General features: G+C 42.3%; 2 protein-coding genes across 2 annotated transcripts in view; one reads left to right on the top strand and one right to left on the bottom strand.

Moving 5' to 3' along the window:
* cttnbp2 (cortactin binding protein 2) overlaps window positions 1–1,716 on the top strand; it is a 77,005-nt gene extending 75,289 nt beyond the window's left edge. Inside the window, exon 23 of the mRNA XM_047596280.1 lies at window positions 166–1,716. Within this exon, the coding sequence (XP_047452236.1) occupies window positions 166–561 (396 nt within the window). The 3' untranslated portion in view covers window positions 562–1,716. The remainder of the gene's footprint in view (window positions 1–165) is intronic.
* Window positions 1,717–3,001: 1,285 nt separating this feature from the next.
* The window catches only part of cftr (CF transmembrane conductance regulator), a 34,559-nt gene continuing 11,330 nt past the window's right edge, over window positions 3,002–26,230 (bottom strand). Inside the window, exons 7-27 of the mRNA XM_047597072.1 lie at window positions 26,037–26,162; window positions 25,037–25,283; window positions 24,762–24,854; window positions 21,829–22,005; window positions 21,454–21,645; window positions 18,601–18,695; window positions 17,839–17,925; window positions 16,655–17,444; window positions 16,383–16,511; window positions 16,259–16,296; window positions 15,476–15,762; window positions 14,883–14,962; window positions 14,205–14,355; window positions 11,644–11,871; window positions 10,567–10,667; window positions 9,222–9,452; window positions 8,210–8,365; window positions 7,825–7,914; window positions 7,186–7,358; window positions 6,287–6,392; window positions 3,002–5,408 (exon numbers count right to left, since the gene is read on the bottom strand). Of these exons, the coding sequence (XP_047453028.1) occupies window positions 5,193–5,408; window positions 6,287–6,392; window positions 7,186–7,358; window positions 7,825–7,914; window positions 8,210–8,365; window positions 9,222–9,452; window positions 10,567–10,667; window positions 11,644–11,871; window positions 14,205–14,355; window positions 14,883–14,962; window positions 15,476–15,762; window positions 16,259–16,296; window positions 16,383–16,511; window positions 16,655–17,444; window positions 17,839–17,925; window positions 18,601–18,695; window positions 21,454–21,645; window positions 21,829–22,005; window positions 24,762–24,854; window positions 25,037–25,283; window positions 26,037–26,162 (3,793 nt within the window). The 3' untranslated portion in view covers window positions 3,002–5,192. The remainder of the gene's footprint in view (window positions 5,409–6,286; window positions 6,393–7,185; window positions 7,359–7,824; window positions 7,915–8,209; window positions 8,366–9,221; window positions 9,453–10,566; window positions 10,668–11,643; window positions 11,872–14,204; window positions 14,356–14,882; window positions 14,963–15,475; window positions 15,763–16,258; window positions 16,297–16,382; window positions 16,512–16,654; window positions 17,445–17,838; window positions 17,926–18,600; window positions 18,696–21,453; window positions 21,646–21,828; window positions 22,006–24,761; window positions 24,855–25,036; window positions 25,284–26,036; window positions 26,163–26,230) is intronic.

Genomic DNA, 26,230 nt, shown 5'->3' with positions numbered 1-26,230 from the left:
CCAGTACCTGCAGACTTTTAGATTTGTTTTGTGTTCTGCAGGTGTAATGGGCCCTGACAAACAAGCCGACCCAGATGAAATAGTGCAGGTTTATTAGTGCTATGCTTGTTAATAACTCCATAAAAATGGCTCCGTTTCATGCGTCTCTCCATCCCCTCCCTGCAGACTGTCGCCAGTCGGTCCAGCCGAAGCTCCAGCCAGGCCGCCGTCCAGAGCAGCGACCGGCGCTCAGGCCCTCGCGTCAAATCGCAGCTTCCCGTCCCCAGCAGCAGAGGGCAGCAGACACGAGCCTCCACCGCCGCCACGAACAGCAGCAGCAGCAGCAGCAACAACAACAGCAGCAGCAGCAGCAGCAGCAGCAGCCCCAGCCGAATCCAGACACCACCCAGCCGCAGCAGAACCACCAACAGCAGCAGCAGCAGCAGCAGAACAAAGCAGGCTCCACCCAGCAGCAGCAGCAACAACAACTATTACCGCAACAACATCAACGACAACAACCAATCACACCAGGACATCTGGATCCTTCACAGAGACCTGCATGAAAACAACAACAACAAGTAGACACCGTTCCTCCCTCCTCCTTCCCATGATTCCGCTGTGAACCTCCCTCCATGATGTAAAGACTAGGTACCTGACGACCTTTGACTCTTAGTATTTGTACTCGTTATCCGTACTTGTTACACTGTACTACAGTTGTGTACTTGGGGACCATAGTTTTATTCTACTACAGTATTTGAATTATGTGATCGCTCGAGGGGTAAAAAGAGGGTTATGTGGTTAAAAAACAACAGAAGGAAATGCAGCAGGTTATTTTACTGTTGCCTTAATTCCAGTGTATCAACCTGCATATTATGGGACGGTATTCACTGAACCAGATACAGTGTAAGATTTTATTGAAACAAGAGTCGACATATAACGCGTTGAACAAGTGGAAACTGCCTCAAACAGTCCTGGCACAGTATTTTTGTGTACTTAAAGTGAAATACTGTACTTCTACTGGTGTAAGGCCACTGAAGAGTGTTTTTGGATCAAAGAAAGAAACAGCAGGTTTTTATTTTTCTTCTTTAGTTGTTTTCGCTCTTAAGTATTTTGAGATAAGTGTTTTCTCTTCAAATAGTTGCAAGGTTGGTTTAAATACTGTTGAAATTAATCAGGGTTTTACCAAATATATTTGTAAATAAGAATTAGTACGTTTAAATGCTCTATAGATTGGTGTACGTGGTATGACGCTTGTACAGTGATTGAACCTTAAAGCGAAACTGCTGAAAAAAAAAGAACCTTGTACATAGTGTTTGTAAAACAAGTTTGGTTCTGAACCCTTCACTTGTTTCAAAGTGAAGGGGATGTGGCAATAAGTAATAGAACTGTATAAACACAGGATGTCCTCTGTCAACTGTAAGCCATAATAAATATTTGAAATCCCTATCACTTCCCCTGTTTCGCTTTCAATTGAACCCCTCCACCCCCTCCCCTCCGTTGAGCCCTTCCGTGTGATTCACACTTTTCTCTCATGCTTTCCGTTACCACTGTGTACGTTTTTATTTTTAAGGACACATCTGATTTGAGCTAACATTGTTTATATTAATATAAATATATCTATACATATGTACAGGAGAGATTTTAGTCAACCTATGAATTTGATCTGTACGATAGTTGTTTGAGGTTTAAAGAATTGTCTTTCAAGCACAAACATTAAAATGGCACTGTTAAAAATCAGCCTTTGCTTTTTTTTATTTTTTTGACTTTATCAAAGGGCAGGACCTCCAAAAGTACGAAATGACTCTTCATGCTAGCAGGTGGCAGTAGTAAACTAGAAGAGTTTCAGTGCAGATTACTGTGCTGGTGTGAAAATATTTATTCACCGAGATGAAGATGGAAAAACAGTTTTTGTCTTGGTCTCTTTGATTGATGATTTAATTGCCACTTCCTTTTCTAAATAGTCAGAATAATTTCTCTCATTGACGGGCTTTGCTGCCAATTTCACCCCAGTGGCCCCTTGTGGTATTGCAGCTGCTGGTCAATAATAATTTTTCCCACCAAAGAGTCTCATCTGACAGTGTGTGCTGTTGCAGTAGGTAACCCCTCCCTACAACCTATTACTTTTCCAGAAGAGCATCTCTGAATGTACAACACGTTAAAGCTTGTAGGAGATGGGTTACTGCAGCAGAGGACCTGTCTGAGAAGACTGAGTCCTGACAGCTGTCCAAGCTCATGCTACGCTAATGCTAACTGCACAAGGCCTCGCCAAAACTGGACAAAAGCAGATTGGAAAAGTGTTGTCTGATGTGGTGTAATGGAGATGTTGGGCCCCTTAGTATCACTTAGACGACACAGCCTGTCCATTGTGTCCATGTGTAGCCATGTTCTTATAATGGCCACTTCCTGCAGGATGATGCATGACGTCACAAAACTAAAATCATCTCAAACTGGAACATGACATTCCAGAAGAGCAAATCTGTGATATGGTGGAACAGGAGATTGGCATGAGGCGTAGCTAACTAATGTGCAGCAGCTGTCTGATGTTATCATGTTAATATGGACCAAACTCTCTGAGGAATCTTTCCAGCAGCTTTTCAGTCCATGTCACAACACAAAAGTGGGCCCAGTAGTAACATGTAACTAATGAACTAGTGGAGGGCACTAGAAGGACATGAACTATTGCTTGTCTGTCAACACAGACACATAGTTGTACTTCACTAGTACTGGGTAGAAGCCTCACTGTCTTCAGAACTGCCTTAAGTCTTTGTTGCAGATTCAACAAGGCTCCGTCTAAGAGAGTAGACACAGTACAAATCTAAAGAGTGAGCCTTACATCTCATTTTTATTTTTGAAAAGATCTTGAATAAAGTTTCATAGAAAGCAGAGCACATCACTGGTATACGTCAAATTACCAGCAATTACTGTGCACCTCATTCATCATATCAGGATTAGACGAGGGTTAGTGCGATCACTCATTTCTCTCATTTCCACTCAAGCCTCTGAGAAGAACGACACAACCACAGAGTTCTCAAAATCTTTAGTTTTACTGGAAATATAGTTGATTGAACAAATCCATTTATACATTTTTATTTATTTATTTATTGGACATCTGCATCTCTTTCCTATGAATAAGAAACTGTTTTGTCTTTAATTTACACTGTAAAAAAATCTGTCACAGTTAACACATTAAGGAATTTCTCCACGGTACCTTAAATTTCTGTAACAGTTCTGTACAATACCATTATTCAGTATGAAAGGAGCTACGCGCTCTTCCCTCAGCCAAAAAAACGTGGGAAATGATACACAAAGAAAGGCTAAATGCTCGTTTGTACAGCAGTGGCTCTGAAAAAATATATTTTATTTCACATAGAAAAGTGTTTTTTGATGAATTCCCTGCTCCTTCTATAATTCATCAAGCAATAAAGGCGGAAAATCAATTTGTCGTCAGAGATACGATCTACGTTTTGTGGAAGATCTGATCAACATAAATTTGTGGTGCAGCATTTCATGACTTGACTGTTTCCTTGCAGTGAAGGCCGAAGAGTACCTCAGGGTGTCTCTAAAGTGCATACACATAGAAATTTGAGTAGGTATTTGAGTCATCGGTTACCGTGAGCGTCAGCCAACAGCGTCACCGCTCCTGTTGATGTGTTGACAGAAGTGACGCGAGGTTAGACTGACTACTCGAACATAGAAAGATACTGAAGCAAATTAAAAAGCTTCAATGATGCACGTGGAGCCACTGGAGAAGTCTCACTGCATCTAAAGCAGACTTCAAGGTTCACGAAACCCTGATCCAGATTAGTAAAATTTATTTTTTCCAGTCCAATCCAAGTTACAATTATGGTGCATGAACCATTGAAACAGTGAAATTGTCTCAATGACACTCACAAGTAGGAAATTAGTCCTCCTTATGAATCACTTAACGAATCCTCTTTTATGCTGCAAAATAATACAATAATGTTAAATAATGACCCCAGTTCATTAATACTGAACTTCTGACCTAATTGTGAAATTCTGAACCCAATGAACTGCTTCTTCCTTCTCCCCCATCAAAATGAGAGAGCGTTTTTTTTTCAGATTTATCTGCTCTGTTCAGAATTCACATCTACATGTACAAGAGGTTTGTGGGCCTCCTGTAGGGAGGGTGATGCCCTAGTGTTAAATAGGAATCACATCATGTCGCATGAACCGACTCTTGGTGACCAAGTTAGTTTCATGGTTCTGAATCCACGTCTCTCTTAAAGGTTCTATGCGTCCACTGGACCAAAATGGAGAACAAACATGTTATTATATTAAGATGGCTATTATTTTTTATATAGTTTTCTGACAATGCTCAATTTCAAACTGTACAGAAGTTCCACCCTCATCAGAGATGTAGATGTACAGTATGTGAGGAGTCAGACTTCTACAGCGGCTTCTAGGTGCTCCAGTGGAAACTGTTCAGTAGTTACTCTTCTTAGTGAGTAACACCACAACAGAAACCAATAATATATGTGATGGACGTGATGCTTTTTCAAAGCAATGGAGAGAGACAATATACAGCTTGTTGAGCACCAGAGGGCATCTGTGTGTCTGAAACCTGCTGAGGCACTTGGAGTGGTTTGACAGCAAAGGATTTCATCTTCCAAGCCTCTGGTAGAAACACTCAGATTTCCCCCTGCAGCTCACACCTGCACTGCACACACAATGTTATTGTGTGTGCCTGTATGACAGGCTTACAGCAGAATCTTCTAAACCTTGTGTTCTTGTGTTCACCAGTTCAAAGTTTTTATTCCTGTGATTTCAGCCTCTCCATTCTTCACTGTGCACACCTCATTCACACTCTTGCAGAATTGAACTGTAGGAGTCATGGGCAGGGCTGGTGGCTCGCTGGCAAAATGTTATACACATGACTTTTGATGGCATGCATCATCTGTGCTTGTGTCTTCACATATTTCTTCTTCAAATTGACTAGTTTTTATAAAAAATCAAGTAAATACAGGAACATTTGGCTTATTTGGCTTTGGCCTTCTATGTTTTTCTCTTTTAGATTTTAGTCAATTAGGATTCAGTGAAATTAGAATTTTACTACGATTGAATAATATATTATATCTGTGGTCCTCAAGAGGTTATTTTGAGCAACAAAGCTTCAGGAGATGACCCAAAGTCATCAGGATCGAGGCACTGGATCAGACCGGTGCGGGAGCGAGCGTTGGTGTGCGGCTGGCCACTCAGAGTCGAGTGTCCTGGACTTCGTCCTCGGCCTCCTCTGGCAGGGAGGAGATCTTGGCGGCCGGTGGCGGTGCCCTCTTGCCGGAGTTGAGCCGGTGAAGCGTCGGGAAGAGGCGGAGCCGGTCGGCCGGGCTCATGGCCTGCTTCAGGTGACTCATCTCGTTCATCAGTTTCTGAATGGTGTCGTAGCTCTTTATGGAGCTGCCCTCGATCATCTACACAGCAGGGAGGGAGGGAGAAGGACCTGGTTACATTTGTCTGAGTTTTTAACAATGTGGAGTTTAAAATTCTCCTGTTGGATTACAGTGACGCAGACGCAGTTTGAAGTGATGACGCAGGTTTCGCCTTGGTTGTTCCATCAGCCTGCTGGGAACAATAAACTCCTCTTTTACAGACTTCATTTATACACTAAATATATTTGTTGAATCTCCAAATGGGCATGTGTTGTGGAAAACAGTCTATGTGAGGGCTGTGATGTAACTGGTCATATCAGTCTGGTCTGTTTTGTATCCCTCAGCACTGGTCCCCTCTACAGCTACAGCTAACGGCAATACAAAGTGGAGGACAAGCCATGCTAACTAAAACTTAAGCAAAATATTCTGGCAAAGATAAAGTAGAACCAGGGAACCTATTTGTAGTCACATAATATTCACACAATGCTATTCATGGGTGTGAAGATGTTAAATAGTATTGTCTTGAGCCCCTGGTTAACTAGGAACAAGCCAAAGAGTCCGACCCAGAATGAATTTGTGTTGACAGGTCTTTTTGTCGGTGAAAAAACTAGCAGTCGATTTTTATTGGTTTAAACCTGAAAGCACCGTTAGCCCAGGTGACTGAGGCTCATTCCACAGGAACACTGGAGTCACTTTGTTCATCTTACAGTGACGCCAACTGCTTGTTCCAGGAAAAACCCTCATCACAGACATGCAAACAAACACTCTGGCAAACATGTCCTCACACGTGTCCAACATGAGCAAGTCACAGGCCAGTTTAACCCATGCTCCTACGGTTTTATAAGCTCCAGACACCTGAGCTTCGAAGCGTTAACTGGCAGAAACGATCAGTTAGAATCCAAACAGAGATCGAAACTCACCAGGAACGTCTGACACTCCAGCAGCGGCTCCACCCGGTGTTCTGACAGGATGACGGTGCAGCCAGAAAACGCCTGCTTCAGCGTCTTCCTCAGGACCTGCAGTGTTCTGTACAAACACACGCCAACCTCATTATCTTCATCATCAAAGAGCGTCTCTCTCCACTGCGAACGCATTAGTTCAACGGCAGCTAACACTGCAGAAAGCTAGCTTGCTCATTACAGGCTTCATTTACCACTGTGACCCCCCCTCCCCCCCGCCCCCCCACAGTCTGCACACATGGTTATGCAGTCCCTCGCACACACACTTCCACATACAGTAGGTCACAGTTACTGTAAGCACTCTAGATTGTCACCATATGCAGTGACAGGAACAGCGCACAGGCTGGATCTGCATGGTTTGTGCTGCACTGTGACCTCATCTCACAGGATGCCACAATAGCAGAGAAAATACACAAAGTCTTGATAACTTTCAGGTGGCTGTGTTTGAGAGTGCAGTGCAGTCAAAAGCAAAAAACTATCTACTATGTCGCCTTGGGGTGCACAAAGGACGCGGGGGGAAAGAACTAGAATATCAAAGAGACTGTAGGATAGAGACGTGATGTGTGTCGAGCATACTGTTCTTATAAAAATGAGACATAGAGCTGCAGTGTATGCACGGGCCGTACCTCTATGAGCACGTCTGTTCAGATTTATGATTTTCTGCATTTAAATGACGCAACTAATGTCCAGATGTCTAGAAACCAACATATACAGTCAACCTAGAATCACCTAATTGACAAGTGAAAATATTTACTGTTGCAAATCATTAAAAATAAAGTCTGATCTGTAAAGTTTGGAAGCTCAGCCATGCAGAACACTTTGGACTGGAGCAGAGAGTGTGCTGTGACTTGAATACTGACATGGGGTCGAGGTAGGCGGAAGGCTCATCCAGCAGCAGGATGCGGGCCTTGCTCAGGATGGAGCGGGCGAGACACATCAGCTGTTTGTGTCCGTTGCTCAGCACGCTGCCCCCGTCCTCCAGCTGAAAGTCCAGCTTGTCTGGGAACTGCTCGATCACTGACTTCAGACCCACCTGTGGACGGATGGACAGAGAGAGAGACAGACTTTAATGAATCTGTCCTGTTTGTTTGGGTTCCTAAAAGATACCTGCTACCCTAGAACACTTCCTTATAATATGATATTAGAGTTTGTACCATTTTCACATAAATGTGAAATTCATGATTGACTCTGTTCCCTCAAGAAGTAATAGAGCCATAGTGCTGTACTCTATATTGAGCAGAGAGATCTACCTTCAATGGGACATAGAGGACAAATAATTGCCTCTATTATAGTCAACATTTTCTATCAACTGGTTATTTCCTCCGTGTTCTAGTTGCATGATTTGAAAAAACAAGGAAGTCAATTAAGTCTCATTAACTAAAGTACAAGGTTCGTTACCTCTAATTGGTTAATTAAATGGTAATCATGTTTGATAGAGCAGACTCATTTACCAATCATAACTGTAATTACCAGGCCAGCGAATGAAAACAGAGCCTCACCTCCTCGGCCACTCTCCACAGCTCCTCATCACTGTAACGTCCATGTGGGTCCAGGTTCATCCGGAAAGTCCCCGTCAGAATAAAGACTCTCTGACCACAGACAAACGTCACATTTCAACAGACTAGTTAGGTTAAACAGGATGTACACCGTAGTGAGAATTGGCAAACAATTAGTTTTATAGCCTGATAGTAGCTGTTTATTTAGTGTAAAATCCTGATCTAATCTGGTTTGGTTTGTTGGAGACCAAATATAGGAGTGATTTTCAGATTTAGTCTAAAATCAACTATTGATTTCCTCCATGATGGCTTAAAGCCATTACTTCGTCTCTTGTCTTGGAAACAGCACCACCTGGTAGTGGCTGGCTGAACAGTAGATGGACTGTACCTGCGGCACCACTCCGAAGGCTTTCCTCCACGTGTGCAGGGAGACGGAGCTCCAGGAAACGCCGTCGATAGAGATCTCTCCATCGGTGGAGGCGAGGCGCAGCAGAGCAGACAGCAGGGTGCTCTTCCCTGAACCCGTTCGACCCAGCAGACCCACCTACACATACAGAACAGCAGAAACAGCATTCTGGCTTTAATATCTCCTTCAATGTGCCCTGGAATGTCCTACTGTGTAGAAGTACAGTGTGCACATGTACAGAATATAGTGTGCTGTAATCACACATACCAGGAAAGATGCAGTTAGATACCACAATTGTTGCTCTGAGATATTAGGCAATCTAAAAGCTTTCTTCCTCATGCAGGCAGCAACAATTAGCCCATTTGTCAGGAGTGGTGAGGGTAAAGTGCTTACACTTAACTGAGCCCTGCTGTCCTCCAGGATTCATTATGAGGAGCTCATACTGAGTGTAATTACTGCCAGAGGCAGAGTATTCTCTCTTTCCACTGAAAGCTATTTGGCTTGTAGTTCATCTGCCCTAATTTAATAGCATAAAATATTTGAAATCCAAACTAAGATTTAATTAAACCATTAGTTGTACCCTCTTCCAGCATTTCGTTATTTGACGAACTTTGGCAACTGTCTGTCCACTTGTTTGTATTATTGTGTTGCCAGGTTTGTGCTGTTGTTTGTATTTTAGACCCAGAGAGAAGGACATTCGCAGTAGTTCTGTCTTTGTTGTTTTGTCTCTCCTGACTGCTAACTTAAAACAGTGGTTACTGTCTTTTTTGTTCTGGTCACTTAAGGGCAAGTTGTAAACACAACAAAGACATTATCACCTCAACAGTTTCATAGCAAACAGTTGCAGGTACAATAGCTTTCGCCTGGAGTCACGTTTCTGTTTACAAGGGTTAATGTAGATCCAACACCCACTCCCCTAAACTCTGCATCACTATTCACTAACAGTAATATATATATAATTGTTCTGTGGGTTATGAAGCAAAGCCACACTTACACTCTGTCCCCCGTCCACAGAGATGGAGATGTCGTTGAGGACGGCACGTCCAGCCTCTGTGTATTTGACGGTGAGGCCCTGGATGTCCATCTGGCCGCGGTTGGGCCAACAGTCATGGGCGTGAGGGTTGTCAATGACAAGGTCAGGACCTCCTTTACCTCCAGATTTTTCTGGCAAAGGCTCCTCTGATGGCAGGTCAATGAATTTGAACACCCGATCCACAGAACGCATCTGAGAGGAGGGGCGAGAAAGGGTTTTAAAGACGTAAACCAACAACTTCCCACAACCAGACCAACACTGCTGCTGGTGTTCACCCCACTCAACAATAAGTGTGATATAAACTTATTGAAGCTTATTAATGCCATCACCAAATATGATTCCGAAATTTCCAGAAACTAAAGTTTAATGTGTAAACCACTGGGAAATTTGGAATATGCACTTGGAATATCACATTGGCAAATAAGTCCTGTGGGGGGAGTTGTATTTTAATCCTTACATTTACCCATTTACTCTACCAAGGAGCTAGGTGGAGCTACTGTTCAAATGCTGGACTGGCACGAATTGCATCGCTGACAGTTAAATGATAAATGGTCTTATTTCCATACGGCACTTTTCTATTTCTACTCAAAGTGTATGATGAGAAGCACTTCAGGCGCTGCGATCAACTTTGGGTTCAGTGCCTTGCTCAGCAACACTGTAGTATATGTGTAGAAGTATGTGGTGCGCATACGTCAAACAAGAGAGTGTATTGTGCAATGTGCAATTACCAATTATCACCATAGGTGCCGCCAAAGCGAACAAGATAGAGACCTTCAAGATCGTCAGGTAAAGGTCAACAACAACTGAGCAGAATTTCCACAACAACACCATGAACAACATCTCCTGTGCTGTGTAGAGTTCTGTCAGCTTCACTTCCTTGAATGTAGCAATGCTGTAAACAACCACAGCCATAAAGTAAGCAAGGCTTGTGGAGGTACACTCTGAATAGGACTGCAGGAGATAGCTAGCTTTCTGTGGAGTGTGAGTGGAGCTCAGTGAGTTTGTTTTGAAGGTCAGCCGCAGAGTCCTGAACTGCATGTGAACTTCTACAGGAAAGTGGAGTGGCGAGGGAAAGGTTGGAAGACTGAACGCCAGATGGGCAGAAATATTCTTGTCTGAGACCTGGTTTGCAAACACAGGTGTTAAAAACTGAACCCATACGTCTTCAGCGAAACCTCTTCTAATGCGTGTGTGAGTGTTTGCCACGATTGACCGGCCACTGGTTGTGTGGTATTTGGATGCAAGTCAGGTCTTAGTACTATGATTCAAACGATGAAAGATCTGTGTGTCTGTGTGAACCACATACCAGCCCGTCTACGGTGATGCTGGTGATGACAGCCCATTGGAAAGTCCCCAGGATGAGCATGGCCAGGGCAACAATTATCCCAATCTCCCCTGGTTTGTCCTCTGTAGAGTACACGCACACGCACACACACACACACACACACACACACACACACACACACACACACACACACACACACACACACACACACAAACAGTCATCATTACTGTCCAATCAAAGTAGCTCCCTCTGATGTCAGAGCTGTACTCAGGTATTACAGTTCCTGCTCCATTGGAAACTAATGAGCTGTAAAATGACACTTTAATCTGTTCTTAACATAAACACGGCCTATGAAGCAACAACACATGTGTATTGTGTGCGTGTGTGTGTGCTCACGTCTCCCATTCATTATAATTAAACAAACACATCCTTCCTTTTGTACATGACATTTTATCCCGTGGCACGCCAACAGTTTTGATCAGCTTTCACAGACACGCTGTTCCACTGTGATCCTGATATCTGACTCTACACGCTGCAACTGACAGATAAGACCGGAGCTTCTTCACTTGGTGGGCACAGCGGACATGATAAGCTGTTTACTAACTCACTCACTGGAGGTTCAAGATAACACCACGTCACTACGCAAAGGAAACAAATGACAAAGCACTATTATTATTCTCGTGTTGTGTAATATGTCTTCATTACAAATTAGCTGACTGAGTATTAGAGCTGCCTTTGTAAAGGGGCCATCTACAGTTAGTTATGCCCTCATGTTTGGCCAGATAGCATCGACCATGAGATCACAAACAATATCTTCATTCTTTTACGTGTCACTTTATGTGTGGAAGCTGCTGCTGCAGCCTATTCACTGAACTCCATAATGAAGCCACACTCATGAACGTTTTAAACTTAAAACTACCTACATGACTCAACACTGCTGTAAGTTGAGTGAGAAAATGCTTGTGAACTGAGTGAACCCAACTTTTAAAAGTGAATTTATACACACTGTATACACATTTATACATGTGGACGTCAAAAATATAGATTTCCTTAATCCTGAAACCTCCACATATTTTGCCTTCCCTTCCCGTCACTCACGGTTGGTTCCCACGGCGATGAAGGCAGCGGCGGTGAAGAACAGGACGAAGATCATGTCGCAGCGGAAGAGGAACCACCGCAGTGTGGCCAGGTAGTGGAACCAGGTGGCCGTGTGAGTGTTCAGGGCCTTGTGGAAGAGCATCTCAAAGTAGGTCTGACGCCCAAATGCCCGAATCGTCCACAAGCCCTTTAGTGAGATGATGAGATGGGAGAAGATGGGGCTACGAGCTGCAGGAGAGAAGTGAGACGTATCTTTAAGATCTCGACGACAGGAGCATATTTAAGATGAATGTTACTTTACAAATACAGCTTAAGTTGGAATGAAGTGGAACAAACAAGTGACCAAAAAGCTTACAAAATATGCTAAAAGGACATGGGGAATAGACTGATTCCATTTGTTCTTGTGTAATACAAAGCCTTTAGACAAAGATTTGTATTCATTGTACAGTGGCATCAGGGTTGGTTTTGATTTCATTCAGCAGGATGATCAGAATCCCAAAACAGAAAGCGGAGTCATAAAGTATTATTTTCAGTGTCATGAAGAACAGTCGAGGAGGCCCCTAACAGATGTTCTGAGTCTGGATTACATGGAAAAATGTGTCAAAAAGTAAAAACAACTGATTTGTTTCCTAGAATGAAGACATACTGATAAATGAAAACATGTAATGGCATCCCCACTTTTCTTTTAGTGCTCGTTACTGTATATCTACAACTCATTTCAAAACACTGTTGGACCTCACACCCAGGCCTTTTAGACCTAACAGTGTGAGGCATTTTCTCTCAAAAACTATATTACTAAAGCTCCCCTCCAGGAAGAAACTCAAGTGCAAAGGGAAGGAACCGATATGGGATGGACCACAGCAACGTGATCGCAGCAGACAAAGTCGAAAACTACAAAATGAACTGGAAAATCCATCATGCAACTAAAGAACTTCTCAACAATATGGGAAGTTCTGAGTAATATAAACAGCACAGTGTTGAATATTTTACATAATATCCACAGTATTTTGCCCAACATGTTGACTGTGACGCCAGAGGGAGCAACACCAGGATATGGTCAGAGGAAATCCCAGCTCAGCTCATTTTACTGACCTCGACGTGCTCTCAGCGGCTCCGGAAACTTCTTGCCGTCATCACCGAAACACATTCAATGACAGAATGGAGGGCAGAGCTGAGAAGGCCAGAAAACAGACTGGCACCTTCGTCGCCAGCCCACTGACCTGTTTTCTCACTCTTCTCTGCTCTGTCAGCCAAAGCCAACCTGTGACTTATACTCTGAAATCTACCGATTATACTGATTATACTGATGACTGCATCCAACAGCTTCCACTAGATTCACTTTTTTTAAGGATAAAAAATGTCCATATGAAAACAGTGGTCATTTCAGACAACTATTTTATCTGCATGGATGATTTTTAGTAGAGGTACAACACGAAAATGTGTGTTTTTCGTTAGGAATGTATTGGTCAAGTGAAACAAACGTCTTGAGCCAAAATCTTATAGCAAATCCAGGCTAATTGTCTGGAAAGTCTAGATGGCAAAAAGAAATGTTCTGTTAGAAAAGTGGCTCTGAATGAAAACTGTGTTCAAAGTGTCTTTTGTGTCCCTAAATCAGAAAATGAAATCACTAAATTAAAATGCCTGACTCTTTCACACATGGATATTACAGTGTCTGGTAGCTGGAGTATAACTGTTTTTTATTCACCCTGCCTCGCTTCCTTTAACCGTTCCCGCCCCTGTGAGGCAGTGCGTCCGTCCTCTCCTTAAACCTTTCCTCTGCCATGTTTTCATTCTTAAATGTGACATTTGCCCCTAAGCCCCGGGCCATCCACCACTGCTGTTGGCAGGCAGTTATGATGACTCTCTCTTCCTCTGTTTTATCTGCTGGTTTTCCTTTCATGTTCTCACTTTTACTCTTCCTGAATGTTTGCCATTTCACCACTGTACTCATGCTGTACTTCCTCCCTAACTTTCACTCTCATTATATTGTCAAATCAAAGCGTTGGAGAAATCCTCAGGATTCAATTCTCTACAGGGAAGATCTGTTTTAAAATCTTATGCAACTATATCTGTATTTCAATTTTTAAACAACAGAAACCAATTTTCTTGATCTACATTTGAGATATAATAGAGGACTTTTATAGTCACATTCAGTCACATTATGCTCCCTGGTGTATGATTGTGAGTGAGTAATGTTGGTGGTGGTCGGAGAGGCCGTAGGCGCAATTTAGCAGCCATGTTTCCACCAGGCTGCCCCAGGGCAGCTGTGACTACTGAGGTAGTTTACCACCACCAAGGTGTGACTGTGTGAGTGGATGAACAATTACAAGTGCTTTGAGCATCTACAAAAATGGAAAAGTACAATATAAAACCAGTGCATTATTATTATTACTATTATTATTATATTGCATGTGCACACACATTAAATATTCTTGTATTCTTACTTGATGTTTCCCTTTTCGTACAATGCCAAACCTTTCTGGTACTTTTGTCTATTTTCAACAGCAAAATGGAGTCCCTGGACATGACTACTAACAGTGGATCACCTCCCTGACTCTCACCTTCAGCCTCCAGTAGTTTGAGTTGCTGTCCAGTTCGTAGGAAGTACTTCCTGAGCGCAATGAAGATAACAGCCAACGGGATGGCAGCGATGAAGATGTACGGCCGTATGATGGACACAGTGAAGATGGCTCCTGTGACGATTAGCGTCAGCTGGTGTTAAAAGAAGAGAAGAAAATTAGAGATGAGTTCAACAACAGAAGCAGGAGTGTATTCTTACTACTTGTGAAGCTATATTCTTGCAACAAAGAGCATATAAAACATTAATATAAATTAATGTTTATAAATTTGTTTTTTATGCTTTCATTAAAAATAAAATAAAACAGTAAAAAAGCTTGAAACTTCAAAACTCATGCTAGGTACAGAAGCATTACAATTACAAGTAACCCTGTGCTAACATTAGCTAACTGACCTCATGTTTGTAGATACTCACATAAGTCAGCAACAATCAATTACCACCAGCCTCAGATTCAGTTACTGGTTAAAAACATTAAGCTGTATTCTCATTAAGCCTTGACTTGTTGGCTGTTTGCACAAGAATGAAAGAGAGATGACAATCTGAATGTGTACCAAGTTACAACGTATTAATGATGTAAAGCTATGTCATGCTACCTTCTAATTCTCAGTTTTAGAAGGCCATGCCACATTATGTTAAATCATCCACTGCACTGGTTAAATACCTGGATGAGGTCAAACAGCACCAGAGGCAGCATGTCATCTATGGTGGCCATGTCCTTGGTGAATCTGTTCATGATCCGGCCTGGAGGAGGACAAACACACAAATCAGGTAAAACTAGCATTGTATTCAAGGCTTCACGAAAAGACCGTGAGATTCTCACGGCTTTTCACACACTCAGATCCATTTTCTCACACAGTAAAAACTAATTTATAATTGATAACGTCAAGGCACTGACACTGACAGCACACAGCAGGATGAGACCGAGTAGCACAGTGAAACAGCAGCATGCAGCAGCGGCTTATTCAGACCTTTTTAGGGTATACTGGGAACTACAATATACCTATTCATTATAGACCTTGATTATTGAATTGACTTTTCATTTATGATAGCTTTAAAATCATGAATTTAGCTGCGTAACTTTCTAAATAAAATTTCAGGACTGTTTAGGAACATAAATCCCTGCAGTGGGTCACAATATACCTAAAAATAAAATTAACTGAACAGGTGAAGGAACCTGTACCAGGATAATTCAAATTCATAAAATTCTTCAAATCAATAAAAAGAGCTGAAAAGTATTGAAACGGAGCTAAGCACCTGATTTCATAGTGTTGAGCACAGCCATGGGGGCTCGTAGCACAGCGCTAAGCATCTGCTCATGCAGCCTTTTGGACACAGTGAGTAGTGTGTGCACTAAGGGGAGACCCCTGAAGCATCCCAAGGCCAGCACGCTCTCCGACGTGGCTACGTAGATGTAGATGATGTAGTAAGCACTGGTCGGTGTGACAATAACAGCCAGGTGGACAGGGGGCGACGAGGCGTTGGGGTGCTGCTCATCAATGTAGTTAGGTGATGAAGGGTTGGCGCCGTCTCTCCAGATTGTGCTGAGCAAAGGACGGGAAATGAAACATGGATAACACTGAATTTTAGCACAACGGAAAATAAAACACACCCACATAGCTAAAGTCAGAGGGGTATATCAAGTGAATGCTAGCTGGTAAGCTAACTACAGCTAGTGTTATGTAGCATTTTGTGATTCAAGGAAGTACATCTGCACTAGGTCAAACAAAAACTCTTTTTCTGACATCAGTCATTTTGATTTAGACCATTCGATAACTATTCTGGAAATTAACTGACTCTGACTAATGTTATATGAAACAGAGCAGAACATTTGCAATCCTGCTGGCATCAACATTGAGCTTATTTGAATGCCAACACACTTTAATGTGAGATGATGAGAAACTTTACAAAATTTGGCAACTTGGCTTTAGTCAAATGAAAATTTCAGGCAAAATTTCAAAACACTTGAGCTCTAGGACAATGGATTTACAGAGAGTAGTACTACTGCCAGTCAAGAGAAAACTCTCACATGACACTTACTCAGTAATGAGGAAAATGCCAATGACAGAACCGGCAACCTATTAAAAAAAAAAACAGAAACATATTGTTTATTGAATTCAAACAAATAAAAAATAGGGCAACTTACAAATGTGTGTGATTTTACCTCAATGACAAAGACAAATAAGATGAAAATTAAGACGTAGACCAAGCTCCTATTGGTGGTAATGTAGCGTAGGTAAGTGCTCCATGAGGTAGTTTCAAACACATTCTCGCGTTCATCTGCAAAGCATTGCTGTGGAGAAACGCAGCGGTCTTTAGTTAAACCAGTCATTATGAACTGAAGAACCTACTTGGATGAGAGGTGGAGTGTCTTCAAGAAACCCAACAAGTCCAGTTGCCTTTGTTTCAGCAAAAACTTTACATTGAAACCCTTACCTCCATGTCTTCCTCGTCCACCTCCTCACTAATGTCATAGACACTGTCCTTGGACAGGCGGCGGGCGTAAATGTCCAACTCAGAAGCCAAATCGCACTGTGGAGTGATGGACAGCTTTCTTCGGAAGGACGACTGCATTTGTTCTCTGCGCTCATGGCCCTGAGCATTTGTGATGAATGCCAAGACAGACTGGCGCCTCTGCCCGTTGAGATGCTGCAACCCATGATTGTACATGTTACTCCTTGGGAGCACCTCCTCCACTTGATCATCCTCTGGTACCACAGAGAATTTTCTCTCTGAAAGTTCACGGACCCCGTCGTCGATTGCCGAGGACTGCGGTGTGTTCCCAGTCTGCTGGGAGTTCCCAATGAAGGAGAACTTGCGGGCAGCTGCCAAAGGATTTAGAATAAGGGAGTGTTTACGTTTTTCTGGGTACCCATCACCTACTGGATGGCTCTGAGACCCAGAAACAATTACTGAAGGTGGTGCCTGGCGGAACGATTGACGTTTTGCTTCCTGCCCTCGAAAACCAGCGGTTTCGTCCACTGAGACCCGGCGAAGAGTTTCTGTGAGAATGGAGCTGCGCCGCTCTGCGTTAATGTTGTCATAAGCTTCCAGACCGAGCAGGAGGGAGCTGAAGTCTGGGCGCTCGGCCTGCAGGTCTGAGAAGGTGCCGTAGAAATAACAGTCTCCGTTGTGGAGGAGAAGGATTTTATCCGCTCGTTTGAGATGCTCCAACTTGCTGGTGACCACAATACGCGTCTTGGAGGCCATGAGTTTGCAGATGCATCTGTGTAGTGGTATAGAGAATGTACGCATTATTTGACAAAGGAGTCGCTGTTAATTTAAAAAAAGACAAAATACAGAAAGGACTGTCTTGTCTTCAAATAATAATTAGTATTCGAAATAAACTTGCTACTGTAAATGTTTATTACCGCTACTGTGGTCAGACACTTGTCTAAACTAAAATGTAAAAACCCAGGCTAACTTTGAAAGATAGCTCCTTTCTCATCTTAAAAAATTCCATTTGCTGACAGGTTGCCTGCTGATGAAGTAGCTTTTACACACCAGAGCCAAGTTCAGTGTGTCTAAGACAACAAGCGCTAACCTTGACCTTGATCTTAACTTTGGCTTAACCACCCCCACCCTCTTTATATGAAAGGCTCTCTGTTGTGACAACCCACTTCTCAAAGATCTCTTTCTCTGTCACGATGTCCAGGTGGGTGAAAGGTGCATCCAGCAGGTAGAGGTCTGCATCTTTATACACAGCCCTGGGGGAGAGGGGCACAAACACACACACTGAGCCAAAGATAAACAGAAAGGCATAGAAATGTGTGAAAAACAAAGATATAGAGTGGTAGACACAGGAAGACAAGACTGTGTATCTGAAGTGTGTAAATAAGGAAGTGAGATAAATCACTTCCAGTGAATCTTAGATTGGTGTCAAGCAATAAAGCTCTACTAGGACTGTAGAAAGCACCTGCCACTATAACTTGAGACCATTAGACACAACAGTTAATGTTACTGTTATTGAGTTGATATTTTTATTGACTTCTTTCTGTGATCTTGATAACAGCGATAATTTAAGGTGCTGAAATATGATGATATGAATGAACAGTATCTACTACCTACAGTGGTGATAAAGATTGCTTATGTGAATATGTGTTGATTTCACTAGAAGAAAGCTTGCTTCATTATCTTAGCTGCTTTTAGATCTCTCTTGAAAGTAGTCCAAAGCAGTACAAACACACACTAGACAACCTGCTGCATGCTATATGTTGTTATGCAGAGCTTTGTCAATTAGAAGTATGTCCAAAGCCTTTGCCTCAATCAGTCCAGTGGATGGACGAAACATAGACCATAATTGTAACTAATCAGCTAAGGTGCTCGGTGCTGACAGAGACAAAGGAGTGAATGAAGTGTGTTGAGAGACGCTGAGAAAATACCTGGCCAGGCCGAGGCGTGCTCTTTGACCGCCGCTGAGGGTCACCCCTCCTTCAAAGAGGAGCGTCTTGTCTTTCTCAGGCAGCAAGGCGAAGTCCTTGAGAGGAATACAAGAGGTCAGTGGGTGAAACAGGTGCATGCATGGCCAGTATCAACTGTGAGAGCTCCACATTGTGAAGATGATGAGCACAGTCACTGTAGGAAATTACACTTTTCAGGAAATATTTCACATCCTGTTGTTTTCATTTTATTATTTGCCATTTTGTGGAAAAGTTAGGAGTATCATTTAGATTTCTTAGAGTACTCGCTCTTACAGGTTTCTTTGAAATTACAGGAAATAGGTCAATGGACCTCTTTTTATACTTTCATTTTAGGTAATATTTGATTGAGGATTTTTCCAAATGTGTTCTGGTCAAGAAAGTACAACAGTGTTTACCCAGAAACAAATGTCTGAACAGAACATAAATACGCAGCACTTCGCATAACTTCTACCTGGCTTTCAAAGTGACTCATACCTCTATGATCACAGAGGACTTATCCAAGTTCAAACCACACAAAAAGCACAAACAACAGATGAGATAGGCACATGAATGGATGTCACAGATAGAAACTCGTAGTGCATTTGGTGGTAATTAATAATGAAAATGGACGCCCACACCAATAAGGATGAAGTGACAGCACAAGTTTATCATTGTTAAAACTTCCTACCTTTTTAATGGCAGCTTCCGCTGTCCTGATAGGAGCGCATAGGGGATCAAGTTAACAGTTTGTTTAACAGCTTGTAAAGTAAGGCAGCATAGTAAAACAAGACATGTGTGTCTCACTGTGAACAAAAAGCTCCAGCAGCTAGAGGCTGGAGGGGAAAGATGGGTTTACAGTGAGAGGACCACCCACAGCAGTCTGTCTGGTGCTTCAGGGGCAACAATGGTGAGGAATTACAGTCAGAAGTGCACTAAAGACCTCATCTCTGGAGAGATCAGCTAAAGTTGTCACTCCTGTCTATCATGATTACCTTGGGGTTTTGTCCATGAGTAAGAAGCCCTATTTTTGCTTTCTCCCTCCATTTTAAATCACTTCTAACTTCTTGAAGTAAGCTGAAGCATTCAGAAATGAAAAAATAAGTCCTTTTAAAATGTATTTGTCTTACAAAGTTACCATTTCATAGAGGGACTTGTATATTAATCCAACTATATTAATAATATAGAGCTTGTGTTGACTTACGTATCTCTACTAATTAATTCAAACACAAAGTTTGTAAGGAATCTGTTAAAGAAAAGCTGTTTTACCAAAATGTCAGATGAACTGTGCCTGCTGTTTGTCATTCTCGATCGAACAAACAGGAAGACTTCCCGTCATTCCTGTCATTATTAACAGAGCAGCTCAGACAGAGTGACTCGTCTTCATAGTTCTTTTGTTGTCTCACTTTAGTGACGCCTGTCCCGACAAAACGAAGGTTGTTGTTTTTTAACATGGAGACGCCAGTATTGCATTGCAGCTTTATTTGCTGTGACAACACGTTGTGTTTTTGTCAAAACCTCCTGACATGGGATGGAGGAGCTGGTAAATATGACAATGTCCCCCCAGCTTGAGCTGTTGTATTGGTTTAATACTAATACAGTGTTATTTAAAATTTCAGTTTTTATAAAGGAATTATTTTCTTGCCACCAGTGTTTTAGTGCTTGCTCTGGGGGTTTCAGGCTGGGCGTTGTAAAGTGTGTAAATAAAATTACATAAAAACATCCTTCATTGGGCAGCAGAAGATTAGATTAGTTTAGGAAATCATTCTAAAAACGCCTTAAAAGTGTGTCCTGTGTGTCTCAGATTAACATCACAGGCCACATCTAAAGCATTTATGTGGATTACGGTATGTTGTAATTTATCTGGAATACAACTATATATTTATGTGTAGTGCATGTAATTATTGATTAATATCACTACATAGTGTAATAAACACCAACTTAACTTTAATGTATGTTACATCTCAAGTATCCGTTACAAGTCATACTCTTTTTGTCCAACACATTTGATAATGTACTGTAATCCAGTATTGAATAACAGACAGGCCACACAGTCTGTGGATCTGATGGTTTGCTTCTAGGTCGTTGTTGGGCTAATGTCCGTCACTGGGAACTAACAGGCTCATATTGCATCCCAGTGACATAAACGTGAGATTTCCATGGCAACAGAGGAGACATTATTCTGCTGAGGGACCGTCACTCAACACCGAGGCTTATGAGAGTGTGCGTATGTGCATCAGAATAAGAGACAGAACGTGCATGTGTGTGTTTGTGTGTGTGTGGGACATAATTGGTGTGAATGTGGACAGGAGAAACCTGAACCTTCTTGACGCCTTGTAGCGGCTCCAAACAGGCAACTGAGCAGAGAGCATCAGTTCAGTGAAGGAGAGAGGGGCTGCTGCTTTGAAATACTGGAGGTTTTTCATACTTTTGTGGCATTTTCATTGCGGTCATGTTGCATCTCCTGTGTCACTTATTATTATATTGTGTTTCTGTTATCTGTGTTTCTTTTTTCACTTCTACATTTATTTCCATGTGACAGTGGTCAGCTGCAGCTCATATGAAAGGATCAAAGTATCACACTCTTGTTAACCAATATTCTCACACTTTAAAAGCATGCCTGAACACCAGACTATGAGTATCTGATCCAGATGTGTGTATTTTCATCAAAATCTGTTTCTTCATGTCCATATTTAGTGTTTTGGGAACAAACAGCAGTGGATATTTATAGTTTGAAAGAGCATCCGCAGCCACATGATGGAACAAGACCTATAAAAGTTCACTTTGTAAGCAGGAAACAGAGGCAACCAAATGGGTAATATGAGAGACTGACAGTACCTCTTCCAGCTGACAGGCCTTGATGATGGAGGTGTAGCGATACTCGTCATAGGTCAGGCCAAACAGGATGTTGTCACGAATTGTCCCTGGCATGATCCAAGACGTCTGTGGTGAGAATGAAATACGGCCGCTGTGTCTGATTTTACCCTCTGTTGGCACCAGCTCTCCTAGGATCATCATGAGCAGTGAACTCTGTGGGTAGAGTGTCATAACACTTTATTCTACTGCACTTTCATTCTAACTGAGATGGTGTCTCCCTCCTGAATAACCTGGAATGACTCAGCAAATGGGCTTTCAATGGTTGAGGGCAGCGCATGGATTAATTCTGTGTATAAACCAAAATTTCATTTGGATGAGATCTGTCCTTTGACCTACCTTTCCTGAGCCAGTGGAACCAGCCACCGCCAGCATCTTGCCTTTCTCCAGGTACAGGCTGATGTTTCTGAGGACAGGTGTGACGTAGAGGTTGGTGAAGAACAGTCCGGCGTCACCGTTCATGTGTCCATTAGCTTTGCTCTCTTGCTTGATCTTCTCAAACAGCTCACCAATACCCTGCAGAAGAATTCACAGTCAGAGTCCACACTTCTTTATCTTGACTGAAACACTATATACAAGCATATACATGTGGACAACCTGCATGTAGTATACAAACGATCAGCCACGTTAAAACCAATGACAGCAGAAGTAAATAACACTGACGTGATCTTGTGACGATAAAATGTTCTTCTGGGAAACTTTTGGAATGTGGATGTAATTCAGACATGTACCACCCACCTAGACTAGACCAGACCAGGCCAGACCAGACCCCTCCACCCCATAGCAATGACACTCCTTGATGACAGTTGTCATTCCCAGCAAGATGCAGCCGCACGCACAAAAATGCTTTAGGAACAACTCCAAATTCACTAGATCCCAAACTGATCAAGGACCCAAAGGCCCCCACATCACTAACCACATCATGTTACCAGACACCACAGGAGGCCCATGTCCATTGTCTGAAATGTCACTGCTCTGGCAACACAGAGGAGCCCTACACAATATTAGGAAGGTGGTCATAATGTTATGCGTGATTGGTGAATTCAATACCTGTTCCAATATGTACAGTCGAAACTTTCTCTTCTGATCTACTACAATTAACATCGTGTTTACACGTGCATGGCACGTATGGTCCCGGGTTTATGGTTTTGTTTACATAACTGCCTGCTTCAGGGCTGGGTGAGTGTGTCCGTCATGCTATGCTTTGCAGTGCCACCAGCCCAAACTACTGTGAGAAACAAGAGATTGTCCAAAGACAGGAAAGTCTCCCAGAGTTTCACAATGGCCTTATTTCACCTCATCCGTCACCACCTCTGTAAAGATTAATGGGTGACACATCGCACTGATAGAAAAGGGGAACTCTGCTTGACTCGACGGCTTAATCATTGACCTCTGTGACGTTTTATGGGTCACCGTCCCTCTAATGCCAGGGTTGGCTCCAGTTTGTGTAGGTTTGTCTGTGCAATTCTCATTCTAATGAGCTGACGTACATGCTGTCAGCTGTAAAGAAAGGCTACACCCCTCCCATTCATCTGCCAATGGCACATTCCAGGAAGAGGAGAAGGCAAGAAGAGAATCTGGGAATTAAGTGATGAACGAAACTCAGAGGGAGAATGTTCCCAGCTTGGTGACGATACAGGGGTAATTAATTATGCAAAGTGAAGGGGAAAAAACACTGCTGGATGTTCATTTTCTCACGGTATTGGGTGGTCAATGAATTACAGCTGTGAGACTAAGTTTACAGCCTCTGCCTATAGATAAGATCATACTACCCGCTCCCAATGATGGTGAGGAACTGACCATAATGCTTATAATGCATTGTGGATTTAAGGGTTATGGGACTTAAACTTATTCAAACATGTCATTGTTCTGGTAATGACACATTACCCACATGAAAGTACAAAAAGATAAGATAAAGATAAGTGAAGCACAGCGTGACTGATGGATGAGAGGGTCTGTACTGACAGTGACATCTAAGTCACATAATAATATATCAGTCTCTTTTTCACATATGCAGTACATACATTACATAAATCAACATATTTGTCTCGGGTGACTACAATACAGAGTGGTACCAGTCTGGGTTTAAAACACCCTTCAACAGATACGTGTCTTATCAGTTGATGTGTAGTGATACAGATATTATCTGGGAAGCCAATACGGGCAAATATGTTAAGGTCAGAACTTGATTTATTAATTCAAGTCTGCTCTCTTCCAGTTAATATTAAAGCATTAAGAAGAAGAACCTTATTGTTGGCATTAGATAAAACCTAACTGTGGTTCACTTCATAGGCATGATGAACTGGTGGGCCACAGAATTATTGCTGTTAGTTTTGTTTGGACGAAAGTTGAACGAAGGCAAGTTCATTACATCTGAGGTGCTGTGGGAAACTGCCCATGTGCATGTTTAATTACAGCTTTCCTTAAGAAAATATGCCGATAATTAACTAGGTTTTGATCGCCAGGGTCCAGAACCCTGCACCTCTAGAGGACAAACAATTACAGATATGGACAGATGGATGGTCACCAATGTAACTATCCATCAAACAGTGACACTGCTTTAATGTTTATGTACATGGGCTGTTTTTACACAATTGCACAATTAGTTCCTCAAATAATGTCATTTCCCAGGTGAGAAGTCTGTTCCCATGAGCGATGTGGCCGTGACAAACTCCAAGCTTTTAAACGACAACAGCAGTTTCCAGTATTTGCGTGATAACAAAGAACAAAATGAATGTATTAGTTATTCATGCAAATGCCCATATTTGCTCCTTTGAAGGATGGTTTTAGGGGCTTGTGAGAGATGGATACACACAGCTTGTTAGTGATAAAACAGTAACATTTGCCAAGGTTGGGTTACAGGCACAAGTCCACCATGTTTCTTTGACATCAACAACTCAGACAGTCTTACGGAAACATTTTCAGTTGTTGTTTGGACATTAATGAACTGTACTGTAAAACTGTACTGCTTATAACAGCGTGTCATTGGCAATGAACACTATGTTCATGTCTATTTTGGCAGGAATCTTAACTTAACTCACTTAAGTTCTTAAGTGAAAAAAAGAAAAAAAAAAGATTTTTCCATTTACAACCAGAGAAATTAGTTAATTCCCTGGTGTTAAACTACGTGTTAAACAACACTAAGATTTGAATTCAGAGGTATCTCTGGCATTGGCTGATTAGAAGAAGCAATGCGCTCGTGTTCCACATGGATAATTAATATTAGTCCCTTTCGTTAAGTGTAACATTTAGGACTGGACATAGAGACAAACCTCGTCCCAGGATGCAGACACATTGACCAGCTCCACTTCAGTGGTAGTCAGGTTATAGTCCAACACTCTGTATTCTTCCTTCATCAAGAATTCCTGAACAAATAGACATAGGGAGCACATCATCAACATTTAAATTTAACGTACCATGTGCTGAACATCATCAGCAGAAAGGACATTTATGAGATGGTGAGAATGCTAATGGCCATGATTTCACATATTTTATCACATTTCTAGCAGCAGGCATCTAAGTGGAGGGCACGTTTCTCTCAGCCTACCTCAATCTTCTTGACTAGTGCCAGCGTGTCATACCACATCTGGATGGAACCTGGCAGCTGGCGGGTCAGTGTCATTCGTAGCACCATGCAATAGGAGGCCGTGGTGAATATTCGACGCAGGATGATGCCTTTGCTGAGCGCGTGGGGCACGATGGCCGACACGATAACCAAGATGGCAGAGAAGAAGTAGGAGGCACTGTAGAAGTACCGCAGAGAGCCGATCTTCCTCGTCAGCGTCATCTCATCCCTGAGGAGAGAGGGGGACGTTCCAACTTAAATAATTTGAACATACTAAGTAAGAAAGACGTCTGTGAAGGTTGGTTATTCAGGTAATGGTATATGCAAGATTATTCATTTGAATGAATATCATTCAAAAACCAAAAGAAATTTACAAGATTTCTCTGCGAGATAAACATTCAGTCTGTCCAGTGTGTTTCTGCAATGATGGGCCCATAGAGCACCGTAATCATCACCACACAGCCCAGCACAGTTCAATGGGACTTTATGGCTGTACTTAATTTTTGCAGCATATTTCTGCACCATGACATCAAAACATTTTACCATACATGCACTGTACTTCTCACTTACAGTGATTGTGTATTTCACAGCTCGTGTGCCCAGTGGTGCTGCAGGTTAAGCACAAGCCTTCACATCTCTCTCTCAATTTCAGCACCAGCTTGATGTCATCACTACAGCACAGTCACAGTCTGATTCTGGCTCTCGTTTCTTTCTCTGGTTCAGTTACTAAATGTATCAACAATGTACCACACTGGAAGACTGTTCACTCAGCTCTAAAGTTTTGTTAGCCCAGCTTAAGCTGCAGGAGTTTTGATGGCTATGTTACATGGTTACTGCCACAGACAAAAATAAATTAATTAAATCTGTCGAACGGACAATAATTTAAGCAGTTACACACAGTGAGCAACATCTGAAAGATGTTAATGGTATAGACAAGATACATTGGTGTGTGTGTTTGTGTAGTATCTGGCGATCGCCTTACTGTCTAATGTTTTTGATGATTGTCTCCATCACCTCCTCCCAGCCGTACGCCTTCACTGAGTGAATGTTCTCCACTATCTCTGAGGTGAGAGCCAGTCGGCGGCTGATCATCCCTGCTCGCTTCACCCTGTTCGCAGGACAAAGTTTTTATTAACGGTTTTACATCTGTTACAGCTGTATAGTTCTAAGACAGCT

This window comes from Mugil cephalus, chromosome 10, assembly GCF_022458985.1.
Source record: "Mugil cephalus isolate CIBA_MC_2020 chromosome 10, CIBA_Mcephalus_1.1, whole genome shotgun sequence".
NCBI lineage: Eukaryota > Metazoa > Chordata > Actinopteri > Mugiliformes > Mugilidae > Mugil > Mugil cephalus.
The sequence above is the reverse complement of the archived record's forward strand: the minus strand, read 5'-3'. Positions and strand labels throughout refer to the sequence as shown.